The sequence below is a fragment of the Ornithorhynchus anatinus genome, chromosome 15, assembly GCF_004115215.2.
Source record: "Ornithorhynchus anatinus isolate Pmale09 chromosome 15, mOrnAna1.pri.v4, whole genome shotgun sequence".
Lineage (NCBI taxonomy): Eukaryota > Metazoa > Chordata > Mammalia > Monotremata > Ornithorhynchidae > Ornithorhynchus > Ornithorhynchus anatinus.
Genome location: NC_041742.1, coordinates 13,152,867 through 13,167,496, shown reverse-complemented (window position 1 = coordinate 13,167,496; position 14,630 = coordinate 13,152,867). Strand labels below are relative to the sequence as shown.

At 51.1% G+C, this 14,630-nt stretch overlaps 1 protein-coding gene across 7 annotated transcripts in view; it reads left to right on the top strand.

The window, feature by feature from the left end:
- Positions 1-14,630, top strand: part of DMD (dystrophin) — a 660,617-nt gene that overhangs the window by 353,158 nt on the left and 292,829 nt on the right. For all 7 annotated transcript variants that reach the window (XM_039914163.1, XM_039914164.1, XM_039914160.1 and 4 more), the window contains 2 exons: positions 2,043-2,237; positions 9,728-9,900. In XM_039914163.1, the coding sequence (XP_039770097.1) occupies positions 2,043-2,237; positions 9,728-9,900 (368 nt within the window). The remainder of the gene's footprint in view (positions 1-2,042; positions 2,238-9,727; positions 9,901-14,630) is intronic.

Here is a 14,630-nt window from a genome sequence, read left to right as displayed (position 1 = left end):
GGAGAGTAGCGAGGTGCCACGGGATTTCCTGCCATGAATGGAGGCCAGGAGTCCATCTGATGTCCAAATCCTTGCCTCCAGACCACTGGTTGGAGGGCGAGAGCACTTGGGAGCCCCGTGGTCCGTGGCGGCCCGTTGGGTTCATCCGCGACCTCCTCCTGGCACCCGCGCTGGACCCAGCCGTGCCCACCTGACCATGAGGAATTGAGCATCCGGCCCCTGCCCGCCCATCCTTGGTTCAGATTCTCTGTGAAGACCCTCGCCGGTGGCGGGGGATCTCGCTGGCTTTTCGGACCGCCGCCATCCCGGTCTCGAGCCTCTGTGGGACGTGGCCTCGGGTCCAGTTGGCCGAGGGAGGCCCCGGGGGAGGTGCCGGGGCTCTCAAGGGGGCCACCGGAGTGACGGACACTGGGGAGACGAGGCTGACCTGGGCCGGCCGGCCGTTGATGGGAGTGGGCCGGGCCAGGGCCGCGTCCCTCCTCCCAGGGCTCCATATGTGAGAGGGGGAGATCCCGAGACTCCTCTTACCCAAGCGATAACCAGTCAGCCTCACGGTCGCTAGAGTTGATGAAATCGGGGCCCCGGCCCAGCCCCGGCGGTCAGGGAAGTCCTGGGGTGGATACGATCCGATTTTGGGTTGGACGCAGTCCCTGACCCAAATGGAGCTCACCCTCTCAATCCCCATTTTAGAGATGAGGTGACTGAGGCCCAGAGAAGCGAAGTGACTTGCCCGAAGTCACACAGCAGATGAAAGGCAGACCTGGGACCGAGTGCCTAATACACAGTGGATGCTGAGTGCCCAATGCATACTTTACTGGATGCCTGCTGCGGGTAGAGTGCTGTACTGGGTGCCCACTTTTTTATTGTATTTGTGAAGCCCTTTCTTTGTGTCAGTCACTGTTCTAAGTGTTGGGGTAGATACGAGCTAATCGGGTTAGACACAGTTCCTGTCCCACACGGGGCTCCCTGTCTTCATGAGACTGTAAAGCAGCTTGGCGTAGCGGATGGAGCACGGGCCTGCGAGTTGGAAGGTCGTGGGTTCTAATCCTGGCTCCGCCACTTCTCTGCGGAGTGACTGTGGGTAAGTCACTTCACTCCCCTGTGCCTCAGTTACCTCAACCGTAAAATGGGGATTGAGCCTGTGAGCCCCCCATGGTACAGGGGCTGTGTGCAACTCGATTTGCTCGTATCCACCCCGACGCTCAGCGCGGTGCCTGGAACGTAGTCGGCGCTTAATAAATGCCATAATTTTTATTATTATTATTGTTATTATTATTAGCATTTCACGTGTAGTGCATGCAGAACACCGTGCAGGATGCCTGCAGCGTGCAGCCTGCCGAGCCAAGCGTTTGAGCAAATCCAGTAACAGCAGGAAAAAAATTTGGTGGAACCGTATTGCATTATTACGTATTGCGTTATTGCATCAAGTAACTGAGACGACTGATTTTACCATTCGTACACTGATACCTGTTTGTTTGGATGAAATGTGTTTACCAATGTTTTTTCAAGGATGAGATGGGAATTAACTCTGATTTTTAAATAGGGAGCATCAAGAAATTCATCAATGAATAATCTTAGTTTTTATGAACATCTGTCTGGGGTTTTCTGCCAGCTAACAACTCACTGGGTGAAGTCAAAATAAAACATGATCTGTAATAGCCTTTTAAACAAAACTGATAAGAATTGATGTATTTCGCAATTAAGGCTGATAGCAGGGTTCAGAGTCATCTGGAAGCCTTTTGCACTGAACCGTGGGTCCTTCCTTCTCGGGATAAACGGGCTCTTGATCCACACAACCACCGATCCACGTAGAGCCCCTTCACTGTCCGTTTCGGGCGTGGTTTTGGGTTTTCCGAGCCAACTGCTCTTTCCAAGAGTCCGCGTGGCAGGTCCAGGTGAACGCGTCCACAGTCTTTGACCTCTGGTAGTCGCAGTCCACTTGCAGCCGAGTCTAGCCCGAGAGCCGATAGTCACGTTGCATTCCCAAACGTGCTTCCCTGGAAAAAGGCTCAGAAAGCCCCTCCGTTGTGTATCCCTACCAGCAAACCGTGTACGAGGAGACGGCGACCGTCATGGCTAAGGATCCGGCCTCGGAAGCCTCGTCAGCACCTTCCGCTTACCTGGTGGAGCTTCTGCGACTCTCTCGGGTCCTTTCCGACGTGGGCCGTCTCCTCCGTTCTCCCGACCTCTCCGCTAAGGACTTTGAGAACCTCTTCAAACAGGAAGAGGCTTTGAAGGTGAGACACCCGGATTTATATGACAGTTCGCGAGCTTGTCGCTTCGAGTTTGCTTACGCGAGTATCCGGAATTTATTTATTAATTTACGTTAGCGTCCGTCTCTCCCTCTGCACCCTAAGCTCGTTGTGGGCAGGAACGTGCCTAGCGACTCTGGTGTATCGTACTCTCCGGGTGCCGGTGAGATAGACGGGATCGAGGTAGAGTGAGTAGGATGGCATTGGAGTGAGGCGTGAGGGTTGGGTTGTAGTAGAAAACTAGGGAGCTGAGGTGGGAAGATGGTGAGCCGATTGAGTTCTGTAAAAACCAATGAGGAAGAGTTTCTCTTTGCCGCAGAGTCGGTGGGCAAACATCGGAGGTTCTCGAGGAGGAGGGAACCATGGGTTGTAAAAAAATTCATCCACACAGCCGAGTAAAGTTTGAACTGGAGCGGAAGGAGACTGGAGGCAGGGAGGTCAGCATGGAGGCTGATTCGGTAGTCAAGGAAGGATAGGATAATTGCTTGGATAAGTTTGGATGGAGTCGATGAAGTTCGAACCAACAGGACCCGGTGAAAGACTGAGTATACGTGTTGAACGAGAGCGACGAGTCAGGAGTGATGTCAAGGTTGGGAGAGAGGGAGGATGGCGGGGCCGTCTACCGTGACAGGAGAGTCGGGATGAGGTCAGGTTTTGGATGGAGAGATAAGGAGCTCTGTTTTGGACATGATAAGTTGGAGGTGTCAGTGGTAAATAAGATCGATTGACATATCTCGGGGCCATCTTAAGTGGACAAAAAAATCCATTTAGAAGCAAATACTAACATTTTCCTCCTTCAGCTTTAAGATCCGAGAGATAAAAGAAAGTGGATGAACCCTCCGAGCACCCATAACCTGTAGGACTTTATTCGATCGGTCCCTTCTTGGAGATTCACTCCCCGCTCTACGTAAGCAAAGAGAAACATGGATTTGCTTCCGAAAAGCCTATACCTCATAGAAAACCGCACAGCTAAGAACCGAGTTAATCTTACGAAGCCCAGTAAGCCGTAAAATGACGGAGGATTAACAGTGCCGCACGTCGGCCCCACTTGTCTCTCTGAAATGCTGATATTTCGGGACTGTTTTGAAAGCTACAGACCTTCACCTTTTTTGGTTTGCAGCGAAGGGCCAAAGGCTTCCGGGACCTCCCCGTGCCTCAGTCAGTTTACAGAATCGATAACTCAGCAGCAGGGGGGTGGGAAGGACTGGATTCTTCCTTTCACCTTCCAGCCTTGGGCTGGAAGATTGAAAGTTGTCACCGAAGGCTTAATAATAATTGTGGTCTTTGTTAAGCACTCACCCTGTGCTGTATTCAGTGCTGGGGTAGACGCAAGCTGATGGGGTTGGACCCAGTCCCTGTCCCACGTGGGATTCACGGTCTTAATCCCCATTTTACGGATGAGGGAACTGAGGCCCAGAGAAGCGACGTGACTTGGCCAGGGTCACGCAGCAGACGAGCGGTAGAGCCGGGATCGCGATCCAGATCCTCCTGACTCCCAGGCTCGTTTTCTTTCCGCTAGTCGCATCAGGAGAGCTAGCCCAAAGCCCCCACCCAGAACAAGGGTGGCTGGGGGGTCTAGGGGGCTGTGACCCGCTGGCTGCTTCTTAGCCGCTGAGGATCTCCCGCTAACGCCCCAGAGCTCACCCCTTCGCCCAGCCGCGGCTGACGGTCAGACTTGGCAGAGCCCGGGTGAGTTTATTGGATCGGGTCTGGCGCCCACCTCGGGCCTGCCGGTTAAGAATAATAGTAATAACAAGGGCTTACTAGGCACCGAGCACTGTTCCAAGTGCTGGGGTAGATAGAAGATAATCAGGGTGGACACAATCCCCGTCCCAGATGGGGCTCCCACTCTGACTCCCCATTTGACAGATGAGGCCACTGAGGCCCACAGAAGTGAAGTGATTTGCCCAAGGTCCCGCAGCAGACGGGTGGTGGAGCCGGGATCAGAACCCAGGTCCTTCTGAATCCCAGGCCCGAGCTCCATCCCCTGAGTCACGCTGCTTCTCTGATACTTGGCCATCAGCAAGTATGTCTACCGACTGGATTGCTTTCTCCCGGGCGCCTCATACAGCGCTCCGCGCGCCGAGAGCATTCGGTAAATTCCATCCGTTGATCGGTCGATCACTTGTAATTAACTGAGTGCTCACAATACGCCAAGCGCTTGGGAGAGCACAGTATGACAGAGTCGACAGGCACGGTCGGTCGTCTATCGCTCGACGACCGACTGATTGTCGCCCTCGATTTCGTGGAGTTGAAATAGCGATTTGCCTTGAGGTGCCCCTGGGGGCCCAGGTCCAGCCGACGCCCAACTGAATTTCCCTCCCCGTACCGTTCCGTCTCACACAGTTCCCCGCTCCCCCGGCCCCGGCCCTGCTTTTTATCTTAAAGGGATGGTTTTCATCTGAGTCTCGTTAATGAATATGCATTTTCTCACAGAGGCATTCATCAATGTCATTATCAAGCAGTAAAAATAGAAAAGCAGTGCATAAATTGTACAGCTGCTGGTTGGGAAGATTGGAAATTAAATTGTGGTTGATTTTATTCCTGACATATTTGCATGAATCAACTGATCAAACTGTAGTGAATGGGCTTAACGCATTGCTTGAAATTTTAATGCAGTGAGAATAATTGATCGCCGTTCTAGTGAAAACTATCCAAAATAACCCACAGAGATATTATAGATATTACAGAGATCGTGCTCGGTTTCAATGGGGTATTTTGACAGGAAGCTCTTTTAAAAAAAAGATCATCCATGGGGAACTGTGAATTTATTCCACGCCGATTTTGAAAGCCGACTGTAAAGGATCGAAAAGCGGCGTTCGCCGTCGCTTGCCTCGCTACTGTGGTCTGCCTTGCTTACCGCACAGGTGTCAAGCAAAAAACCCCAGTTCCCCCATAACACGGAGGCCGGGCGCTAGCAAACATCCCCGTTACGGTGTCAGGCCGTCTCCAAACTGACCTGCGTTGTCGGGGGGGGGGGGACTTTCCCCGATTCCTGGCGTCACCCAACCGGTGGGTGAAAGTCCTCAGAGCCGTAGACAACTGTGTGGTCCTTAGCCCTACCAGTCAAAAACCGGTATTTACTGAGCACTTACTTTGCGCAGAGGACTGTACTAAGCACTTGAGAGAGGTGTATACTGGTGGTAAACACAGTCCCTGCCCGCCCAGGGACCCGTGTTCTTAGCAGGCATGTTTTTACACCAACTGCCTTTTGTACCCCCCCCCCACCCCCCCGCCATAACCCTGTTCACTGGGCTTCCTGCCCCCGCTCCCACCCTGCGATTCCCTCCTGCCTCTGTCAAGGGTTCTTGAACAGATCTACTCGCCACCCCCCGGCCGTTGTCTCAGCAAGCCGCCTTTCCAAACCCCCTTCCTCTAAGAGGTAAAAGCCCTAAACCCATCCATATTAAAACCTGCAATTTCACGGCTGCAATTAAAGTTGTGGGGTTTTTATCTTTCCCTTCATGAACTAGACAAGCTGTGCTGCGGGTGATTTTGATGTCATTTTAGGAGCTGGATGTATTATTACAGATTTGGTATTTATGTGAGACAATGCATCATCCTCTGTGGATTCTCCTTGCCCAAAGATGCATTTACATTTTATAAAGGCCCCTTCACAGCTGCTCCGCACGCCATACTCCATGAATCAAAACTACAGCTTGCTGGTGAGACACTAAGAAGCTGAAATGTGTTTGATGGCTCAGAAAAAGCTAATTAACAAATGCTTTAGAGCCGGGGAGATGGGCTGCTCTTCCCAGCCCGGAAAGACGTCGATGCCCGCGAAGGCTGAGCCCGGGCGGGCGGGCGGAGTGGCCGGCGCTTCTGACGGACACAGGCCCGTTCCAGATGGTGACCCTGAGCGGTAGAGGGGGTGTCCAGCCCCCCCGCTCTGGCTCTGGATGCAGTAGGTGTAAGTAGGCCTCGGTGAGATAGCGGCAGACCCCTGAGGGATGTGCAGTGACCCCGGCCTTCCGGCTCTCACCCGGCGGGGCGGTGTGAGCCACGGCACAGAGATGTCTCAGGGGAGCTAGGCCGCTGCCGCCTGATGACCAGCGGTAGCCCAGAGAGGACCAGGTCATTAGGATCCACTCAGCCTCGGTGGTCCCGGGGTAGTCGGTCACCGTGGACGACTTCAGCACGTGGGCGGCCGAGGTGACGGCAGGGCGGAGGAAAGGCGTCGTCGCTTTGAGGGTTAGGTCTGCTTCCGCTCAGGAAATGTGCCAAGGCGGCAGGAGCGGGAAGGGAAGTAGCAGAACGGGACAACAGCAGACCCCTGGAGGCGTTCGACTCGGCAGCAGGACGTCGAGCCGCGCTTTGGGGAGTGGAAAGAAGGTATCCGGCAGAAACAACTTAGCAGTCTGTGGGCCCGGGGCCCCTCTTTCTCCTTCTACACAAGCACTCACGGTGACTGGCTGAAAGTGGCCAGAGACGCAGGCAGGAGCGCATCATCAGTGCATTTTGTTTTATGATATTTGTGATGTGCTTACTATGTGCCAAGCACCGTTCTAAGCGCTGGGGTAGATAGAAAGTAGTCAGGTCGGACGCGGTCCGTGTCCCGCATTGGGCTCACGGACTAATCCCCATTTTACCGATGAGGTAACTGAGGCACAGAGGAGTGAAGTGACTTGCCCGAGGTCACACAGCAGACAGGTGATGGAGCCGGGATTAGAACCCAAGTCCCTTTGGCTCCCAGGCCCGAGCTCCATCTACTAGGCCACGCTGCTTCACGGCCCATGCGGTGATCTGAGAGAAGCCCGGCCGCTGCGCACCGAGAGTGTAGACGGTCGGAGGCGGGAGGGGGAATCGGTGCAAATCACGCAGGACCAGGTCTGGGATGTCTGGATGGAGGAGTCCAGTGACTCTGATGCGCACCGCAGCTCATCACTGAGACACTCCACGGGGGCCCAGAGGGGACAGGCTGGCTTCACCCTGATCACTGGCGAAAAAGGAATCCCACCAAGGTGAGTCTTTAGCTCCAATTTGGGAAGAATCAAGCCATGAGAAATAGGAAAGCCCTTGGGCCCGATGGAATCCCTGCAGAACTCAACAGGACAGAGGAGAAGGGTTTCTGAGGGATTTCCCTTCATACTTGGAGCTCTCAGGATGGGCTCGTGGATTTCGAAGGTGCCGGGATCACTGACTTCTTCCCGAGGAAAAGGTAAAGTGATGCTGTAGTTCTTTCCCACTCTCTGCGGTCAGCGAAGCCCTGGCCGGAATCTTTCCGGACCAGGTGGTGACGGGCATGATTGGCTCTTTCCCTCCCGGTGTCAACTCGGCCTCGGGCCCAGCGCTACCCAGGAGATGTGATCACGGCAGCACCAAGGCCCACGGAGGAGGCTTGCTAATAGAGGAGTGAAACCAGCAGCGTGGAATACGTGATTTGTACCCTTCAAGCACTTGTCGTTCACCCCACCCTCAGCCCCTCAACATCTACGATTCATATTCGTGATTTGTTTTAATGTCTGTCTGTCTCCCTTTCTAAGAAGAATAAGGATGATTGTGGTATTTGTTAATGGCTTACTGTGTGTCAGGCACTGTACCAAATTCTAGGGTGGATACAAGCAGATGGGGTCGGGCACAGTCCCTGTCCCACGTGGGGCTCACAGTCTCAATCCCCATTTTGCAGATGAGGTAACTGAGGCCCAGAGAAGCGAAATGACTTGCCCAAGGTCACACAGCAGACACATGTGGAGCTGGGATTAGAACCTCTTGTGAGTCCCAAGCCCTTGCTCCATCCCGTAGGCAACACTGCTTCTAGACTGACTGTAAGCATTTTGGGGGCAGGGCACTAGTTTCTACCAACTTTATTATATTGTGCTTAATACGCTGCTCTGCACACAAGTGCTTTATAAATAGGATTGATGGATCGATGATGAATCAGGGCTGAGGGGAAGTCCCGACTATAGACGATTGTTTCCGTGGAGCTCCACGTGAAAATGCACCGTGGGACTCGAGAGCTGAGGAATAATAATTATCGATGCCATTTATAGAGCTTTTATTCGGAGTCAAGCACAAGGGTAGATTATCGGGCAAGCCGAATGGACACAGTCAAAGTAGGAGGGAAAACAGGTCTGAAATCCCCATTTTTCAGATGAGGAAGTGGGGAGACCCGTTCTCTTATCCCCATTATTACCACAGCGAAACTGGACACAGAGAAACCGAGTAACTTGCCGAAGGTCACACAGCTGGTCAGTGGCAGAGGTGGGACCGGAAACCATCGGTTCATCGTTCTCGTTACCCGGAGGCTGGTTGGAAACGGAACCCTCCGCCCGTGACTGTGGGGACTTGATCCATGAGCAGGAGCTGGTGGGCCTTCACGACACCTTGGGGGCGGGGCGGGGTGTCCGTTCCCAGAGGTAACACCGTGAGATACAGTGTGGCCTAATGGAAAGGTCACGGGCCCAGGAGTCGGAAGGATCTAAGGGAAGCGGCATTTCCTAAGGGATATAGCAACGAACCTGGGAGTCAGAAGGTTGTGGGTTCTAATCTAATCTAACCCAGACTGTCAACTCACTGTGGGCAGGGAACGTGTCTGTTCATTGTTGTATTTTACTCTCCCAAGCGCATAGTACATAGTACAGCACAGCGCTCAGTAAATGCATTTGAGTGAAAGAATAAATAGTCCCGGCTCTTCCACCTGTCAGCTGGGGCAAGTCACTTCACTTGTCTGGGCCTCAGTTCCCCAATCTGTAAAATGGAGATTGAGACTGTGAGCCCCATGTGTCCAGCGATAGTTGCTTGTATCCACGCCAGTGCTTAGTACAGCTGTGTGACTGTGGGCAAGTCACTTCACTTCTCTGTCACCCTCTATCTACCCCAGCGCTTAGAACAGTGCTCTGTACGTAGTAAGCGCTTAACAAATACCAACATTATTATTATTACAGTTCCTGACGCGCAGTAAGTGCTTAATTCTGTTGCTGAATTGTACTTCCCAAGGGCTTAGAACAGTGTTCCGCACACAGTAAGCGCTCAATAAATATGATTGAATGAATGAACTACCACAATTGTTATTATTGTTATTAAACCCAGCTCTGCCACATACCTGCACACAGTAAGCGCTCAATGATTATGATTGAATGAATGAACTACCACAATTATCATTATTATTATTATTATTATTATTATTATTAAACCCAGCTCTGCCACATACCTGCCGTGTGACCCTGGGCAAGTCACTTCACTTCTCTGTGCCTCGGTTACCTGTCAAGAATGGGGATTAAGACTGTGAACCCCATGTGGGACAGGGAACGCGTCCAACCTGATTACTTTGTATCTTCCCCAGAGATTAGAACAGTGTTCGACACCTAGTTCCGGGAAAGTAACGAGTGCTGACCCTAATGATCTTAAGGATGATAATAATTGCAGGGGGCCAGTGGGTGGTCATCCTGGCTCGGGACGGCGCTCAGCCTTGGGTCCCCTGCTTTGGGTAACCACGGCGGAAGCTAACGCTCTGCCGGAAACTATCGCTGTTGCAGAGCGTGAAGGAGCAGCTGACGCAGTGGTCCGAGCAGCTGGAGGCCGCGCGCAGACAGGAGGAGGCAGCCCTGCGGAGCGCCACGCCCGAGGAGCGCCTCGAGATCCCGGCGGCCCTGACCCGGCTCGGCTGCCAGTGGCAGGAAGTCAACGCGGAGTACGGAGAGCGGCAGGGGTGAGCGGCTCGGCGCGACGGGACCTGGGACTTGGGGGAGGAGGCAGAGGGGTCCCTTGCCCTTAAGGAGCTACTGGCACTAGTCTAGTGAAGGAAACTTCAGTGTCATGAAACACGCATCCACCGAGTGCTTTCCCCCACCTCACACTGTAGCCCGACGGGTTCCTGATGACCATCTTGCCAAATCACGTGGCCAAGACCTTTGTTCCGGCAGAAACGGGTGAACGTGTGTTTGTCCCACGTTCCTGTCGATTCCAGGCGTGTGCCAGTGTTTGCTGATGATCGGTGCTCGCTGCAGAATCGCCGCCCAGCCCCAGAAAGGTCCAGTGGGTCAGAGGTAGGGGGAGGTGGGCCAGGAGAGGATGCAGAAGAGGTCCGATGCAGACAGACGTCTTTGTACCGTCATTGCCTTGAGACTTCCGTGCCGAACCTATGCCGTCCTTATAGCCGGGCCACACGAGGTGGAAATGGCAAAACGTCCGGTGTTCTTTCTTTTGGTCTTCCCTTGAGACATTTAAAAAATGGTTTTCTCGTTCCCTTCCCGAGGGGTAGGATAAGTCACAGTGGACGAGTCCCCAAGAGAGTGGTCCATTTCTCACTACTCGACCTAACCCGCTGCCGACCCATAAGGTCGGAAGGATGGCTGATCGCCACATACATGGCTCAGAATCCTCGATTAAGGAAACATTCATTCATTCATTCAATAGTATTTATTGAGCGCTTACTATGTGCAGAGCACTGTACTAAGCGCTTGGGATGAACAAGTCGGCAACAGATAGAGACAGTCCCTGCCGTTTGACGGGCTTACAGTCTAATCGGGGGAGATGGACAGACAAGAACAATGGCACTAAACAGCGTCAAGGGGAAGAACATCTCGTAAAAACAATGGCGACTAAATAGAATCAAGGCGATGTACAATTCATTAACAAGATAAATAGGGTAACGAAAATATATACAGTTGAGCGGACGGGTACAGTGCTGTGGGGATGGGAAGGGAGAGGTGGAGGAGCAGAGGGAAAAGGGGAAAATGAGGCTTTAGCTGCGGAGAGGTAAAGGGGGGATGGCAGAGGGAGTAGAGGGGGAAGAGGAGCTCAGTCTGGGAAGGATCCAGCTAAGGCCGGGCTCTTGCGTGGAGTATGACGCTGTCCGGAGTGAAGACGTTTGATACGCACCTAGCTGACGGCAGCTATCTAGCGGGGAGATTCTCGGTCAACGCTGGACTGCATTTGTTTCCTAGACGTGGCCATTTTCTTGTGCCCGCATCTCCCCCTCTGTTTTCAGGAGAGGGGGGAGGTGGGAGATGCAGGAGGAAGGTGTATGTGCGAGAATGTGTTTTGGGCGTGGGGGATAGAGATAGGGGCTGCCCACAGAGAACTGGAAGAGGATAATTGTATTCCTGGGGTGGAATGACATTTAATCAGTCATACTCATCCACCTCCAGCATAGTAGCCATTAAGAATCAACACGAGGTAACAGTATTCATTTGCTCATCCTTTCCAAGTGGGTAAAAATTAATCGTATGATGTTGGATTTTAAATGTTAGATTCAGTGACTAAGATTATTTCCTTTCCTGACTATTGACGCACCCCCTCCGGTGCTCAGTACAGCGCTTAGCAAATGCCATCATCATCCTCAACCCCAAACTCACCCTTCAACCCAAGAACCATGAACACTAAATAGTCCAAAATCTACTCAACAGTCTGCAGAATCCGGTTGGGACGTGTTTGGCTTTACTTGTTTTTGGTATCTTTTTCACCGGGTTAAGGGAACTCGATGTAATTGTCCCAAAATCGAAATAGGTCCCAGGATTAGAGAGGGCGTGTCACCCCGACTTTTGGAAGTGAGGCCGGATGGAAATGGGTGGGTTGGGGTTTGGGGAAGGGGTAGCGGGAAGTCCGTGAGCCGCAGGGAGACCGGAATTGAATTTTGAATTCCTCCTCGTGATTTCTCAGAAAGGCCTATTAAATGTGAAAAATAAGTTAGTATGGGGATTAGCCAGGAAGGAATATTTTGAAGAAAAAAGAATGCCATATTGAGCAGGTCAGTGGCTATTTCTGGATGAAAACCAGTTGGGGACCCACTCCACCAATCTCAGTCACTCAGACGATTGTGTTTATTGAGTGCTTACCGCGTGCGGAGGACTGTATTAAGCGCTCAGGGCAGTGCAGTGTAACCATAATCTCCCCCACCTCCTCTCCGCCTGCAGGACAGGTGTGCCGGGGGGTAGCCGGGGCACCAAATCCTTTTCGCTGACCCACTCAGGGAAGGCAGGGAGGGGAGATGCCACCTCACTGTGATGGCTCTGCGTTCCTCCGCTCTGCCCAATGGATTTTCCAGTCCCGAGTTGACCCTCTCCTTCCTCGCTGCAGGACATAGGACAGCAATGCTCTTCAGGGTGGCACTGCCCGGGCACCGCCGAGCACCCGAGTTTGGGTGCTGGATGGTGGCACTGGGAAGCGCTAGGCAAACAGACCAGAATGACTTAGCTTTACCACTTCACCGAGTGGCTTAGAGGGCAGAAGATTCAGGGCAAGGACAGAGGACCACCGTTGCTTGCAAGAGGTAACTCTTGCTTACACTTTTAAGATGTGGTTTTAATGGAAGATGGGAAGAATGGGGGTCTGTCAGCTATGAAAGGGGACAAATCAAGAAGGCTCAAGTCTCATTTAAGAGTGGGAGCGTTGGACTTCTCAGGGGAGCCGTGTCTTGGCTCTGTTGCGGGAAATCCTGCACTAGCATATGCTTCGTGTTGACTGTGAATGTTTCCAAAACAATTCTAAACCAAAAAATCTAGAAACCAAAAGCTGTCTGTCTCTTGCCTATATTATCAGAAGATGATTTAGAATTCATTTTGGATAATGACCTACTAAATCTCTTTTCCCTTGAAGTTGCAGTCTGCTCCTCTTTCAAAGAGTTTAGTACAGAGTGCTTACTAAGACATAGCGGAGAAAACTGTAGGATTAGTGGACACAATCTCGGCCTTCAAGTAAGGCAGTCCGTCTCTCTTCTAGAACCTAGTAGGTTTATTTTCATTTCTTCATTTTGCGGCTTAATCTTTTCCAATACTAGTTAGTCCAGAAAACTTGTAAATATAAAATAACCCAGGCACTGACCTGAAGGGACACACAGCACTTTGATATGTGAGACTTAGTAAACACCCCTGGCTGAAAATGCAGTGTTCTGCTCAAATGCCAAGCCAAAGAAAGCAACCGTTCCTCTGTAGAAAACCAAAGAGAACCGTAATTACAATTATAGTGTTAGTGGGTCCATCCCCCTTGCTTGACCGTGAAGCAGGAATCCCATCGGTTAACACTTCCAAACACTAAGAAGAGTGCTTTGTATATAATAGATGCTGAATAAGGATTATTGATTGAATGAAAAAAAAGATTCTGTTCACCATTAAAGCACTAATTAGTAAAAAAGGTATTTAGTAATAGCACCCTCTCTCACTCTGTCACTTAAAATATAAATAAACGTCTGTGATACCTTGGCATTTGTTTTCTTTACCAGTGCAACATTCTTGATGTTGTTCGTGGAAGAATTGTATATGGATATTGTTTCCAATTATCCAAGTTTTGCATTTAATCACTCAAAATGGCTTTTATTTTCTCAGCAATCTTTTCTCTCAGATAATAGCCACTTTAATTTTTCCCCATTAAAAAAAAATTAATATCAGTACAGAAATGATGTTAAAAGTTTAAGCTACTTTCAGCTGGTCAAAAGCATTGCTAATTAATTTTTGAGGCAGATGAAGAATTTTCCCCGACTATGTAACAATAATGCAGAATTCCCCGTGACTTGTAGTTTCTGAAGATTGAACGCCTTCATTAAACAATAAACTCTTTGAAAACAGAGCAGACTACCACTCCAAGGGAAAAGCGATTTAGTAGGTTATTATCCAAAATGAATTCTAAATCATCTTCTGATAAGATAGATAAGAGACGTACCGCTTTCGATTTCTCGCCTTTTCGGTTTGGAATTGTTTTGGAAACATTCACGGTCAACACGAAGCATATGCTAGCGCAGGATTTTCCAAAACAGAGCGGAGACCTGGCTCCCCTGAGAAGTTCCAACTCTCCCGTGATTACCTGAGATTTGAGCCTTCTTGATTAGTCCCCTTTCATGTCGGACAGACCACCATTCTTCCCATCTGCCATTAAAACCATATCTCCTCCAAGCGGCCTTCACTGAATCTCTCTCACTTCCCCAGTTCACGCTCCCTTCTGTGTCACCAAAGCACTCAGATCTGTACCCTTTGAGCACGTGTTGTTCACCCCGCTATCAGCACCACGACATTTAGGTACACACCCTTATGCTTTGCCATTTTTCCTACCTGTAATTCATTTTTTTGGGGGGTATTTGTTCAATGCTTACTATTTGCCTGGAGGGCACTGGGCATGCCCAGGGTGGAGGATTCTTGGTCCTTGGGTGGATTCTCCATTAGAGGGCTACCGTCCTCTCCCTCCTCACCCTCCCTAGTTTTCTTTAGTTTTTAAGTCTTTGTTAAATGCTTACTCTGTGCTGGGCACTGTTCTAAGCTCTGGCATAGAGACAAGCTGACCGGGTTGGACACGGTCCCCGTTCCACATGGAGCTCACGGTCTTAGTCCCCATTTTACACTTGTGGTAACTGAGTCACAGAGAGGCGGAGTGACTTGCCCAACATCATATAGCAGTCAAGTGGGGGAGATGGAATTAGAACCCAGCTCCTTCTGACTCTCAAGCCCAGAC